Source organism: Pseudonaja textilis, chromosome 1 (assembly GCF_049901715.1).
Source record: "Pseudonaja textilis isolate UNSWEBS1 chromosome 1, rPseTex1.2, whole genome shotgun sequence".
Lineage (NCBI taxonomy): Eukaryota > Metazoa > Chordata > Lepidosauria > Squamata > Elapidae > Pseudonaja > Pseudonaja textilis.
The window spans coordinates 81,242,898-81,258,788 of record NC_141990.1 but is presented as its reverse complement, the minus strand read 5'-3'; the positions used below and the strand labels follow the sequence as shown (position 1 = coordinate 81,258,788).

Genomic DNA, 15,891 nt, shown 5'->3' with positions numbered 1-15,891 from the left:
AATAAAGAGAAGGAGAGATGCTGCCTAGGAAACAATTGGTCGAAGAGTGGCAAGAGCCCACAATAATCTAACAGTCACAGAAAAAAAAAAAACCCGAGAAGAGCTTGCCCTAATGCAGGGGTGTCAAACCTGACTTCATTGAGGGCTGCATCAAGGTTGTGTTTGACCCCGGGAGGCCAGGCTTGGTATGGCCAGGGTGGGCATGGCCAGCTCAACATCACTTGTGTCGGGAGCACCTAAGGTAGTCTGAGTGCTCTGCCAGTGAAAACGGGTTCCTGAGATTCGTTTTTGGCTGTGACAACCCCTTGCAACCCTCTGCCAGTGAAAACGGAGCTCATGAGGGCTGTACGCAGCTCTCCTAAGCTCTGTTTTCACTAGCCCCTCCTTCATTGTTTCCAGGGTAGCAATTCCCCCAAAAAACCTGGAGCACCACTTGAATACCATTGGCATTGACCACATCACCACCAGTCAATTGCAAAAGGCACCTTTACTTGGAACAGCTCACATCCTGCAATGAGGCCTTTAATACCATCATATAACAACATCTTCTATCCCAAGTCCTTGGGAAGGACTTGATAAGTGGCTAAAAGTGTCAAATCTGGTCTAAACATCTGGCTGGCTGTGCAACCAATCATAATTATACTAACAGTCCCCTCCATGGATACACCCTTGTTCCATGGGTGCGGTGGGGGGGAGGGCTTGTGTGGTTCTGATGAGATTGAGAGCTAGGCTGGTGGTAATGTATCCTGCTAGAAGGATTGCCACATTAGACAGATCTTAGCAGAAGAGTCAGACTATGTATCCATCAACTCATTTAATATGGTTAATGGAAAACAGAAAAAGAATCTTATACCAGATCAGTCACATCAGATGTTAAGAGTTTCTGGACATCTGTCAGCAAGTGGCCAACAGGACTCAAGAGGTATGGCTGGGCAACCAAGGCTTAGACCTGTAGGATGATTAGAAGAAGAACAACCGTAGACAAGGGTTGTTGTTCTTCTAAGGGGCTGCAAAAGTGCACAGTCGTGCCTACCGTCCCTGTCCTATCGTCCCCATTTATTCGTACACGTTTCCTGTATTCCTACTCACGTTTATACTTATACCTATTATCTTGTAAGCGATTGACAAATCAAATAAAAAATAGACAAGACAAAAGTATACTTTATTTGAAAATTGTAATGCTACAGCCACCTATTATAAATCACAACATACAAAGTGAGCCTCCTTAAAGCAAATGTTTGAACTGTGGAAAAGAATTTATCGGGACATTATCATTGAATAACAATTAGCAGATCAAAGAAGATTCATTACCAAAAATAAATTATTCGGGGATGCAAAACTGGAAGAGATTCAAAAAAAAAGAAAAAAAAGAAAATGGAAACCCAGTATAATAGAACAGTAGAAAAAACTTGAGAAACACTAAAAGCATTTTTAGTGTTACAGATAGAGCAGTGGAATTTGGCCTGGAGAAAAGTGCTGCAGTAGCAATAAGCCAGGGTAAACGCATAAACAGTAATGAAATTGAAATTCAAATGGCTAAACTATCAGGAGGAAGCCTACAAGTATCGGGGAACTTCACAGTTGGATAACGTCAAGTGTGGGCAAGTTAAAGATTAAATACAAGCAGTAGTTCCCTGCTGTTTGCACATTCAAACATCGCTAGTGATTTTGATTCACGTTTAATGCCTCCACAAATATTTCAAGCTTAGCTATTTGAAATTATATCCATTTCTGGAATTTTTCTGGTGGCACTTTTGGAAGAAAACAATTAGCAAAACCAGAGCATCTGACCATAGGACCACTGCAATGGTTGTAAGGGCAAGGACTATAAGGATTGTAAAGTTACTTTTACAATTTTCAGAGTCATTAACTGAAGACTACCTGTATAACATATGAGAAATAAGTACAATCACCGTCATTCTGCAATCTCAGATTTGCACAGGGGAATTCTTCTATCATTGGAATTCTGCAGTTTTCTTCAGTGGAGGCAGCAGATCTGTATGGATACATTGGCAACTTTAAATTGTCTGGACTCCAGCTCTCAGAGTTTCCAAGCCAGCATGCTTTAGAAACTTTTAGAATCCTCTCTGGTCTCAGAAATCTATAGACGAAGTCAGAAGAAGAATGAATTTTCGTGTAAACTATAGAGTCACTTGACAGTGTACAATGGGCCTAGGACAGAGGTGACAGATTAACAGTGAGATCTGATAGCAATCTCAGAGCAATGGATAGAGAATCAGAGTTCTCTATTGTAATTTACATTCTGTAAGCCACCTCGAGTCACCATGAATGAATAGGCGGGAATATAAATTAAATAAATAAATAAATAAACTGCCTATTATAACTGCTCAGTTAGCTATAATATAAAATTATTTGTGGGTATAACTTGAGTATCATAAGCAGATGAAGCTAATACCCCAAAACTTAACATGTGAACATTTTAGCATACATTTGGCTAGATGGTGCTTGGGGTATTTATATAGTAGATAAATATTTAGCTAGCTAATAAGCAAATTGAATCTAGATAAATGTCTAGTGGCTGTGCTGCGCTGTGCTGTGCTTTGGATCATAGGTCTGTTTATATCTGCACCAACACAGAAGTGATTTGGTAGATACTTTAAAAAATCTGAAGCTACTGTTCTTTGCTTTTATTGGGAAAATGTTAAATGATCAGATATTTTCATGGGACTTTACTGAAATGTAGAAAAAATAGAAAATATAATTTTTACCTCTTTTTCTAGCAAGGGTGAAATAGTTGCATTACTGTAATTTAAAATAAGGGGAACTAACAATCTTGAGAAAAACAAAAAAGCAGACATACAAGAAATAGAGAGTTGTTTGTTCTAACATCTAAGGTTAGTTTTAGTATTTTCTTACTGGTAACTTTTTTGAAATAGTTCCCTAAATGAAACTATATCTGCTTTTTCCAGAAGTAGGAGAGAGTATTCTATTAACTTCAGCTGAAAGAAATTGGTCAATTTGATGTTAGTTTTTATCAAGACTTTTGAATAAGAAGCTTGAATGGTAAATCAGTGGAAGATTGCATTACACAATATGAAATCCATTTTGTATTTTGTTAAACTGAGGTTAATATGCAAAAAAAGAGTTTGTATATAATTTAGACTACGTTTAATATTGGTTGGTTGTAATCAAATGGCTGCTGAAGATCAATATGGTTTAGTCTTATCCTGTTATAGTTGTGTTTGGGCTGGTATCAGCAGAGTTATTAATCAGTGGTGGGTTTCAAATTTTTTTACTACTGGTTCTGTGGGTGTGGCTTGGTGGGCGTGGCTATGTGGTCATGTGACCGGGTGGTCATGTGACGAGGGGTTTTCAAAGACAGAAACTCACTTTCTGGAACGGGCGTTGGACTAGATGACCTCCAGGTACTTTCCAGCCCTGGAGTGCTGTGCTCTTTCAAAGCATCCTCTGAAGTTGCATCTAGTGCCAAGGTTTGTGGTCCTTCCTTCCTCTCTTTTTCCCCTCCCACCTTTCTTTTTTTCTTTCTTTTTCTTTTTTCCTTTCTCTTTCTTTTTCTTTCTCCCATTCTTCCCTTTTTTTCTCCCATTCCTCCCTCTTTCTTTCTCTTTCTGTTTTTCTTTTGCATACCCCTGCACCCTGTTTTTGGCCTAGTGGGCCTCGGGGAAGCCTCCTGGGAGCAAAAATGGGGCATGGGGAGGCGTGCAGCACTCCCCCCAGTGCCCCATTTTTGGCCTAGTGGGCCTCAGGGAAGCCTCCTGGGAACAGAAAAAAAAGCCTTTTGAAGCGGGGGGGGGAAATCAGCTGTGCCGCGCAATTTAGATTAGCTAGAAAGCAAGAAATCTGATGATTTCCTGCTTTCTAGCCAATCTAAATCGCGCGGCACAGCTGATTGTTGCTTAGCTGATCGTCAGAAATACTGGTTCGGCTGAACCAGTAGCATTTTTTACTACCGGTTCAGCCGAACGGGCTGAACCTGTAGAATACTACTACTGGTTACTAATATTGTTCAAGATGATTGGTACTCTATCAAGAACTATGGATTGTTTAGGTATAGGAATTGGCTAAAAAGTATTATATTATTCTGGAAAGCTATACAGATAATACTCGACTTACAACGATAATAGATTGTAAGTTGGGAGGGTCATAAAGCCACATGATCTACCTGCTTTTACGATATTTTTTGTGGTGATCTTTTGCAATTGTTAAGTGAACCAATAGTTACAAGGGATCAGTTTTGCCAAAAGCTGGAAATAAATGCCAAAAATGATATAAAACACAATCATGTGACTGTGGGGCATTGCATTGACAAGCACCCAACACGACGACTGCAGGAGGGAGGCATCAGAACTTCAGAACTAGATCATAAGTACATCCAGTCTGTAGTAACATTAAATGGTTGCCATAAGTCAAGTACTATCTGTACCTGATCTGCAGTAAGAGTTTGCTAATACAATTGATCAGAATAGAGTTGGAAGTGACATTGGAGGTCTTCTAATCCAGCCCCCGATCAAGCAGGAGACCCTATACCATTTCAGTCAAGTGACTGTCCAGTCTCTTCTTAAAAACCTTCAATGATGAAGCATCTACAATTTCTGAAGGCAAGTTGATCCACTAGTTAATTGTCCTCACTGTTAGCAAGTTTCTCCTTAATTCCAGGTTGCTTCTCTCCTTGATTAGTTTCCATCCATTGTTTCTTGTCCTGCTTTTGGTGCTTGGAGAATAAATTGGCCCCCTCCTCTTTGTGGAAGCCTCTCAAATACTGGAATGGGCTATCATGTCGCTCCTAGTCCTTCTTTTCTCTGGACTAGCCAAATGCAAATCCTGCAACCATTTTTCATACGTTTTAATCTCCAGGCCTTTAATCATTTTAGCTGTTGTTCTTTGCACTTTTTCCAAAGTCTCAATAGCTTGTCACATTGAAATTAAGTGCCTTTGTTTGTCTGTTTTAGAAGGTACAGGAAAAAAAAAGCCTTTTGAAAAATCATTGTTTTTGGAGCTCTATTTATAATTCTTAATTTATCTTTTTATTATGAATTTTGTTGGTGTGTGTCTCTGTGTCGTGATTCTTTAACAATTTTGCATGCATTCATACATTTTTATAATTTGTACTTAAAAATTTAAAATAACTCTCAACATGAATAAGTTTTAAATTAATTGTTTGAATTACTTTTGTCCAATTTATTCTCCAGGTATATACCAAATAGTTAACCTTTTCAACAATCCTTAGTGTGCAGGAAAATATGCAAAACAGCAAGCGGGAATAATCATCTAGCAATAACAAATATTCGAACAGTTACTAATTAAAATAGGAAGTAACTAATTCTCATGGACTTCTTAATAACTTTTTGCAAAGAAGTTAAAGAGTGATGCAGCATTTCTTGGAAGGAGGTTTCAGAATTTAATCATATCTTTCCATGGTGGCAACCAATCTACCTCAAAATTGCTTGCACATTAGGAGGGGTCTCTCAAAGATCACCTCAAGAAACAGGCAGTTTTATCAAAGAGATTAAATATGAAGTTTTTGTCATTTGCTCATTCTCACAAGCAGAAAAGGAGATCAAATAAATATGAGTTTGTGCAAGCATTGTCACTTAGCTAGTTATAGCCTGAGTGATTGTAATTTGAGTAGTTTCTCCCAGAGTGCTGGGTAATTAAGCTGTAACAACTGCAGTGAACATCAGAGAGACAATAAAGAGATAGAGCTTCCAAAACGTCTTTTGCAATAACAACACAAAATTCAGATGGGACAAACATAAGTCTGGAAGTTGAGATCCAACAGGAATTTTAGAAAGATATTGCTTAGGGAGTGTATTGGAATGTGGCAGAGAGTCTTTTAGAAACTCTTCATGTTCAGGTCCATCTGGTTTGTGGGTCATACAGATTTTTGAAGCTCTTCCACGTTTTCACTCCTCGGCTTTCTGCTGCTTCAGTCTCCCTCTGGTGAAGCTTTTCTATATTAGTGTCAAGGTCATGTGACCCGGTCAGCCAATTGCAACACAGCAGGAGGAATGGAAACTTCTTTCTGAGATGAAAGTAAGTCAGAATAGCTCAGCCTTTTCATGTTCCGCTGTTCGGGTTCACGGCTCCTCAGACTTATATTTTTATGACTTGCCTGGCTTTTATTAGGCTAAACACAGCTCGTGGTGCTCAGAAGAAGACTTACCTGGTTTCTTTTAAAAATAGTTTTATTGTAATGTCACTTTTCCTTATAATCTTCCTTGTGCATTTGCAATTTGGCTGATTGGGTTTTTTTTTTAGAGGAATGAGATTCAGAAGCTGGGATTTACAGAGAAATGCCAGTTTTAACAATCTTCCTCCAATTATCTGGTCTAAGAGCTTGACAATTGTCACTTGCCGAGCATTTGTGTGACAGGCACTCCCACCTCTTCTCTACCTTAAGAGCAAGAGAGGAAATGGTTATCATAAACATCCCATGATCCAGTCTTAGCCAATTGCACATAAAGTTGGAATCAGGATTATTTGCTAAAGTTGACAACATGTTATTCCTCAGTGGCTTCAAAATTCTGGCCTTAAATTATTAGCACATTTAATTTAAGAGAAACATAAACAATATCAGATCTGAAAATGATGTAGCTTTTGTGCTTATATAATAGATATCCTGTTTCTCCAACAATACGGCCTCCCCCAGTAGGAAGTCCCAGCATGTTTTATAGGCATGAAATGAAATTAAGCCCCTTCCCCCAAATTAAGGCCTATATTAAAACATGCAAAATGGGGGGAATGGTGGGGGGGGGGGCTTGTCATTAGGAAGTACTTTTGTTGCACACCCGGATATGGTGCTGCCTGCGTTGACCCCAATACGAAGTGCCCCACCAACGCCGAGGTCAACATCCAAGCCGTTGCCGCCCGCCCGAAGATGCAAGGGGGGGAAATTAAGTCACTCCCAAAAAGACGGCCTAGTCATTTTTTCGGGGCTCAAAAAAAAAATAAGACCCAGCCTTATTATATGAGAAACATGGTAGATAGATAGATAGATAGATAGATAGATAGATAGATAGATAGATAGATAGATAGATAGATAGATCAGGAATAAAAAAATATAAAATTTGCCTAAAGCAAACAATGAATGAAGACGATATCTTATTCTGGTGTGTGTGTGTGTGTGTGTGTGTGTGTGTGTGTGTGGTGTGGGAGTTCCTCCCTATTTGTCCTGATATATTCTCAAATTGATTTGATGATCTTCTACTGTTCATATGTTTTTTTTGTATGAAAAGCAATCACATCTCTTTTTGGTAAACACTGGTCTTTTGAAATGACATATCTGTCCAAATAGATTTCCTTGCATTTAGCTATTTTTTTCCTTCACTAAATCATATTGATGCTATTAGCTTTCAAGTGCAACTGAGTATTTCTGAATCCCAAATTGGAAACAGATAATGTAATATATTTTATTGGACTGTTTTCTTTGCGAAGCAATAAAAAAGTTTATAAGCTTACAGAGATATTGCCTTTAGCAAAAATAAAAAGTGGCTAAGTCTATAAAAAAGAAATTGTTTGAAACATTCCAATCAGAGTTAGTATTCAGCGGTTTCTGACCAGTTCTGGAGAACCGGTAGCGGAAATTTTGAAAAGTTTGGAGAATCAGCCAATACCACCTCTGACTGGCCCTGCCCCCATCTATTCTCTGCCTCCCGAGTCCCGGCTGATTGGCTGGGTCTTCTTTTGTTGCCCTGCACAGGAGAACAGAGCTGGAAAGCAGGTTAGTGGGATGGGGAGGTTACTGATTCTGCAGTAACCTTTCCCCAGGAATGGGGATTTAACAGTATCCTTCCCCTGCCATACCCACCAAGCCACCCACCAAGCCATGCCACACACACCAAGCTACGCCCACAGAACCGGTAGTAATTTTTTTAATCCCATGACTGATTCCAATATTTCAATTGTTTCGGATAGAGGATACCATTTGCTCTGTAATGTTAGGCATTGATTGAATCACAAGATTAAGATAATACTATATTAATATCTGAGATGATTACGGAGGCCTCTATAGTTGCAACTGCAACAGATGTTTCTATTTACCATCATTCAGCAAATAGTGCACAAGACCCAGCAACCAGTAGACCATGCATGCCAATAAAAATGGCTTTTGTAGAATTACCAGATCCAGTTCAATGAAAGGTAACCCTTCTTTTAAGGAGGGGGGGGGCGGGGGGGGCGTTTCCCTAAACAGCAAGTCTGGGGCAACATAAAAAAAGGCAACAAAGTTTTCTTGGTTAAAATAACTCTAAAGCTTGGGTGGGACAGCTTGTTTTGGGATTCTCTATTACTTTTTATTATACCTTAATATTAGCAAGAACTACAGTATCTGCTAATATACTTCAGGGATGCCAATGTCTTGGACTGGCCCTGGTCTTTAAAATACAAAGAGGCAGAGGAAACAAGGAAATACAGCATTCCCTGTCTGGTGCAGATGTCAGGCTGCAGGAGGTTTTAAAAGACCGTTTCTAGTTTTAATGTTCCCGAGTATATGCAAAAACCAATAATATTGTCAAAGCCAAGTGGTAATTTCATAGCAGTCAGAATCTTTGGTATCCCGCATAATTACTTGTTTTGCTTTGTAACCGATGGGCAAAATCATTATGCCACCATGCCATGTATGTAAAATGATTTGCCTAACACCATAAAAGTGAGATTTCCTACCCCCTTGGTACAAAGGATGAGTTACTTTGATTCAGATTTTTTCTTTTGTTGTCATAGAGAGTCAATGTAGAATTCAGTTGTAGCAAATGCAGTTATAAAATGTGTTAAACCTTGATTTGAATTGTTGTTTTTTGTTAATCCATGGTGCAGTTGGCAAAGTACATATATTGTTGTAACCAAGCATGCATTGTTCCCTTGGTGCACCAACACTGGGTAATGGAATCCATCCATTTTGCTGCTGGACATTTATCTTTTTTCTTCTATTTCTTCCAGTATTATGAGGCCAAATAATTAGGATCATTTGAGTCTGATCATTTGTACTTGAGTGAGAACTTTATATTGATCTGTTTGATGATCCATCTGTTGGTTTTCTTGGCTATCCATGGTATTCTTAAGAGTTTTCTTCAACACCTATTCAAAACCATCAGTAGTCTTTCTATCCTGTTTCTTCAAAGTCCATTTTTACTTCCAAAAAATGTCACAGCAAAAACCATCCTGAACTTTTTAAGCATAGACATATCTCAGCATCTGAGTATCTTTTTTGATCCAAAAAGGCAGAAGCTTCAGTATCTTCACTGTCAACACTTTTTAAATAACATTTTTATTAAAAGTGTTAGTCATAATAATAAATGATAACACAAAGTAAAGAAAAAAGAAAAAGAGAAACAAATTAAAAGATGCAAGAAAGAAAAAATAGGGGAAAAAACCCCAAGAAAGTGACTTTCCATTCTCCTCCTTACAAATATAAACAATTTCACTATCTCTTTACCTCTTTTTCATTAACACATATAAAATTATTTATCCTATAACTCAACTCTTAATTATGCGGGTAGTCCTCCATTTATGACCAGTTACTTAGTGTCCATTTGAAGTCATGACAGAAATCCCTGGGGATAGTTACGATTTGGATTTGAAGTTCCAACTGGCAACTGGCTAGCATTTACGGCTGCTTGAGGCATCGTACGGTCATGTGACTGTGTTTTATGGTGTTTTTGCCCAAATCTGGCATTTATTTATTTATTTGGTTTGCTTAATGACTGCAGAATTTGCTTAATGACCATGGTTATTATCTAATGACTGCCACAAAAAAAGTTGTAAAATCGGATCGGTCACATGGATGATCTAATTAACAATTGTCACAATTTACAAATGCAATGGGAAGATTCCATTATGGTTGTAACTCAGGTGCCACCTATTGACAAGTCCAATAAGTAATCCAGCAAAAAATCCATACTGAGTCCTAAAAATATAACATTAGTTAGTAAATATAAATCCCATCATCCCATATCTCAACTCTTAATGGTAAGCAAATCCAATGCACAAGGTTATTGTAAATTCTAAGGCTGGTTGTTATATCTGTTATCATCAGTTTGGTCCCTATAACTAAACTTAAACTTAGTCCCATTTTGTTCCTGATGTTTTTCTTGAAATTGGTAGGTACATGGCCAAGATCATATCATGAAAGCTGATTGGCTTTCTTCTTCCACTTTAGTCTAACTTGTACATTGCACATGAATATTTGATCTTTTCTGTAATCATCAGCCCCTGGCCAATTGTCTGTATATATAATTGATACACTGTCTACAAACCTAACTGATACTATTCAATCATTGATGGCATTCTAGCCAATGCGATTCTGGAATATATTCTTCCAGACTATGAAAGTAACACTCGTCCTTCGTTTTCCTCTCTGGAGTAGTAAAGAGTGTGGTCTTCTGACTGAACTCCAGTCCATTTCAATTTGTTCTATACCATCAATTATTTTGTCTTATCTATCTTTGTAGTTTTCTTGGTAAAATACAAAAATGATCTACCATTGCCATCCTCTATGCCAGGGGTAGGGAGACTTGGCTCTTTTAGCACTTATGGACTTCAACTCCCAGAATTCCTGAGTGAGCCATAAAAGGTTCCCCATCCCCGGCCTACTGGTTTTTCAATTGTGGGGGAAACCAATTTTTGACTTGAATGGGACTGTTTAATATACAAACATAGGACAAGTTATATGGGATGAGATGAAAGGAGCAGCAAAATCACATGAAGGCATAAATGCAAGAATGCATATGTGCACTGGCATACACACTGCCCCCCACAACAATTCGCTATCCCTCAATACATCCTCAAGATTCTAAAAGTGCTCACAACCCCAAAGGTCATGATACAAGATATTCAGGCCCTCAGCAAATATTTCATGAAATTCGATTAAGGTAGAAACCTGGAGAGAAGATTGAATCTGGATCTGCATTATTAGTTTTATATCATGCCTCGAGTTGTTGTAAATGTACAAGGCATGCTATACATTTTAAAAAATATTTTTCTAATTTGGCCTAGTAGATCGATCCTCTGGTTTGTAGAAAAAGATAAAAATATGTAAACAACTTTCTTTATACAACTGCTGTTCTCTTCTTCCTGGAGTGTGAGAAAACAAATCCCACAAGTTGCTTCAAACATTATCCTATAGTAGTCTTAGTATTGCTAGGGGCCTTCTACTTCCCTGACAGGATATTTTTCTTTCCCAGAGTCTCACTTGGTTGGGAATAAGAAAAATGTGTATTTATTTATCCTGGATGATAAAATGTAGATAAAATATTCAGAATACTTTTGTTTAAGCATTTGTCATCTGCATAAATTAATAATCACTCCTCTAAATTAGAAAGAGAAAAACTGGTCAGAGGAAAGAAATGGAGAAAAATACAATAACCCTGGCAACCTTAGTAGGAAAGTACTACATACTCAGTAGGAAATACAACCTATGTTTGGTTTCAGTGGTTTTTTTTTAAATGGGCAATGCTGCAGGGAAGCAGGTCGTCTTGTTCTAGCTTGATAAGTGCATTACTTACTCATTTACGTACATATCTGATCATCCTTTGTTTTATAGTAAAAAAAGAAAATATTTAAAAATTGAGAAAACAAATGAGGATTTGCTTGGCACAAGTGATTAATGGACACAAATCAACAGCAGCCCACAGCTGCGGAATCAACCTTTGCATCTCAATATAGCTTAGATGAAATGTACACCAGAGGTGGCATTCAGCAGGTTCTGACCAGTTCTGGAGAACCGGTAGGGGAAATTTTGAGTAGTTTGGAGAACTGGCAAATACTACCTCTGACTGGAGATTTTACAGTATCCTTCCCCTGCCATGCCCACCAAGCCGCACCCACAGAACAGGTAGTAAAAAATTGAAGTCCACCAGTGATGTACATATTATGGTATAGGAACTCTGGCCACTCACAGTTGCCTGAGCTGTGAAACAGACGGCAAACAAATTTGAGAAACAAACAACCAAATAAAATAAAAATAGCTGCATTTACAGATACAATCTAGATATTATAAAGATGCTAAACCGTATGGTTTTTATAAAGAACCAACAGAATTGGATCAAATCTTAACAGGACTGGAGGAGAAACTAATTAAAAATATATAATTATCTATTGACTATTAAACTGGAAGAGGAGCAAGTAAAAGAAACCATGGCATCATGGGCTAAAAACTTTGGGTATTCTGTAGAATTGGACAAATGGCAAAAGTTGTGGGATAGAAACTATAAATTGGCAATGTCCACAGCATATAAAGAAAACCTATACAATGTTTTATAGATGGCACTTCCCTCCAGCAAGATTAGCTAGAATGTTTAAGAATATGTCTGCCAAGTGTTGGATGTGCAACCAAATCCTGGGCTCGTACTACTACATGTGGTGGACATGCCCGAAAGCAAAATAAATATTGAACTAAAATACACACCTGAATAGAAAAAATGATGAAGGAACATATAGATTTATAACCAGAAATATTTCTATTATGTATTATACCAGAAAAATACAGTAAAAAGAATGTATATTTAACAGTACATGTGTTAACAGCGGCCAGAATTGTGTTTGCACAACATTGGAAGGGCAAGGAGATCCCTGCAGAAAAAAAGATAATAACAAAAATCTTAGAATGTGCAGAAATGAATAAACTAACACTTGAAATTAAAGAAAAGGAAGACATTGAATATTTTGAGATATAGGATCTGTTCTATCGATGGTTAAATAAGAGAAATAGAAGTTAGAACTTCTAAAATCACAGAAGAAAGATTAATTTTACTATTAAGGTTGATTATTATAACTTATTAGTTTTGATTAGTATTAATAATTCATATGTATTAATGTGGGAGAAAAGCACTGCCATTATGAGATTACTATTGGAGAATAATAATAATAATAATAATAATAATAATAATAATAATAATCTCAAAAGAATTGTAAGCAGAAAACACACTGTTTATATGAATATTGAATATGCTGCTCTTTCTATTTATATTAAAAATAAAAAAAGCCCTAAAATGATGGATTTATACAACATGGTGTAATTTTAAATGGAAGGGTGAGAGGTGTTCAACAATAGAATAGTCAGCCTTGGGAAATAGTAAACTCTCCTTCATTGGATAAATTTCAAAAGCTGTTTGCAAGGAATTGGCTTAAGCTATTAAGGAGAGTGATTCATAAGAGAAAATATAAAGATAAAGGTGTTCCTGCAGATTTTCCTCCACTAGACATGTCTTTTTTTTTGCTCATCTCTGTTTCTTTAAGCCATTGAGCCAGCATTGTCTAAAGATGATTTTGCAGTCATGTGGCCAACATGACATCAAACCACAGCACAGAGTGTACAGCAAAACATGGAATGCTGTAGCTTTCCTATCAAAGTGGTACCTATTTATCTACCTGCAATTTTGCATCGTTTCAAACTTCTAGGTTGGTAGGAGTTGAGGCAAGCAACTGAAGTTCACACTGTCACGCAGCGATAGGACTCAAACCACCAGAGAATATACCTTCTCTGGCAAGTCCTGATAATATTTGATTCTTTTAAAAATATAAAGCAAGTAATCATACAAATATAATACAAAAATAGCAAACAATAACAATATAAAGGCAAAAGTAAGTAATATGTATGGAACTTAAAAAAAATATTTGTACTGTGAATGTACATCTAATTTAACCTATTGCTAAATCTAAGAAATACAGCAATATGTTCCATTTTTCATTTCTATACTGTAGAAATATTTTTAAATTAACAAAGAATCTATGTTTTTGACACCTTCAGCATTGTTTTCCTTCTGCCTTCAAAGTATGATTCTCTTAGTTGATTTCCAGATTTGATCGAACATGAAATTCAATCAACAGTTCAACATCACATTTATATCTTCAAAATAGTGTTTTCTTCCAACATTGTATTAAAATACACCATAGCTTGAGACTAAAAGGGAGCCAAAAGAGAATAGGATCAGATCATATGTTAAGGAGCCCTCAAAGTTCCAGCAATGCCAGTGCAGGAATTCAGATCATCCTTTTTAAAGTATTCAGTAAACATGAAACAAAAATTAATTTCATCCCTAAGTGACAAGAAGCACATTTGTCATTTAAAGCTTAACTAGATAATTTTCCAAGATTGGATATTCTTATTACATATTTCGGGGGTCACATATATTCATTTTCATTATATTCCTTAATTTTATATAAAATGGAACTATTGACTTTACTTCAAATGCAGCATCTATTAAACATCCAAGTATCTGGATTCCTCTGAAACATTGGGATCATATTGCTCTGTCAATAATTGATTTATATTAGAAAGGTGATGGGATATGTATGTAATAATACCTTCAAAAATTCTTAAAATACTCAATGCTAATCAACTGATTTGGTCCTTTGGCCAAACACTTTCAATAAAACATCCCCCTTCCCATATCCAGATTAAAGTTAGTTCATAACATCAATCTTTTATGTGGATTCCAATTAAAATTTAACTAATCCCCTATTAATGTCCAAATAACATCTAGCAATTTTTAAAGCTGGAGAAGTTAGCTTTTGCTTATCGTAGCTTGATTCAAGACCTTGCCAGGATTTTAAAATAGACACATACTGGATCAGGAGATGAGCCTTGAGGGAATAATAATGAAAATGTTTTTATTCCATACAGATAGAGATAAGATGTTTTTTATTCCACGCAAATAGAGATATTAAAATACAAGGTCCCTTAATAACATTGAAAATCTGGTAGATTATAACTGCTGTTTACATAAGGCAATCTCAGTTTATCCAAGAAAGAAAAATAATTATTTATGACACTTGATTCTTGCTTCATTTATCACTCTCATTGATCCAAGACTATCATGCACCTTTGCACAGCTACGTCTTGTGTGTCAGTTGTGCCCCTTCCTTCAAAAAAATCATTCATGCTCTAATCATAGACCTGGATTGGACTAGTGAAATGTGCTTTACATGGGGCTAACCATGAAGACCATGTGGAAGTTACACAGCTGGTTTTTATTTGCAGAAATGCACTGCTACAAAAAAAAATAGTTTTTGCCTTCCTGGTACAATCAGGCAGAATAGATATGTTCAATTAAATGTGGGCATCTTATGGGACTGAAGAAGTGTGCCTTTTCTGTTGTGGACCCTTCCCTTTGGAACAGCATTGCCTCTCGTGTGTGTGTGTGTGTGTTAATATAAGACCTGGTCTCATATTAATTTTTGCTCCAAAAGATGCATTAGGCTTTATTTTCCAATTAGGTCTTATTTATGGTACTGAAGGTGGCCGTGCAGCTGACAATCTTAACTGGGGCTTATTTGGGGGGTAGGGTTTATATTATGAGCCTGGAAAAAAAAATCACATTAGGGCTTATTTTTGGGGAAACACTGTGTGTGTGTGTGTGTGTGTGTGTAATGTAGATATTATTGCCACCCATCTTACCATGGGATAATATTTAGAAATATTAAAAAATAAAACCATATAAATAAAATAATACAAAAATATTAAAAGGCAAAATACAATAGCTAAATATGGGGAAAGAGGGAGTAGGATGAACAGGTGGGGAGGTAGGATCTGATATTAATCTATCAACCACCCCCAACATGAAGCCCCTCTTTTTGAACCCCAAGCCAACTGGCAGAGCCGGGTCTTTAGTCTCTTGCTGAAGGTCAGGAAGCGGACTGGAATAACCTGGCCGATGGGACCTTCAGCATGCTTCTACTTCTGTCAGGGGTGGAACAGGCCATTCTCAGTGGGATGAGCTACTACCCTTCAAGATTTTAGGAAGTCTCTTAAGACCATCTCCATCCCCATGAATGGGGATCCTCTGTTGTTGTTTTTCTGGATGTTATTATCTATGTGCTTTTTTCTGGACATTAATGATTATTTTTTCAACGATTGTGGGACAACTGTGAATACTGTTCACAATAAGCCTTCTATCCCTGTCCACTGATTTAGTC

The 15,891-nt window shown here is 37.1% G+C and overlaps 1 protein-coding gene across 2 annotated transcripts in view; it reads left to right on the top strand.

The window, feature by feature from the left end:
- ESR1 (estrogen receptor 1) overlaps positions 1 to 15,891 on the top strand; it is a 233,867-nt gene that overhangs the window by 25,082 nt on the left and 192,894 nt on the right. The window contains exon 1 of one of the 2 annotated variants that reach the window (XM_087939398.1): positions 5,968 to 6,015. The exons of the other annotated variant lie outside the window; for it this stretch is intronic. Coding sequence (XP_087795524.1) covers positions 6,010 to 6,015 — 6 coding nt within the window. The 5' untranslated portion in view covers positions 5,968 to 6,009. Of the gene's footprint in view, positions 1 to 5,967; positions 6,016 to 15,891 lie in introns of those variants that run through there. 2 annotated transcript variants of the gene reach the window in all.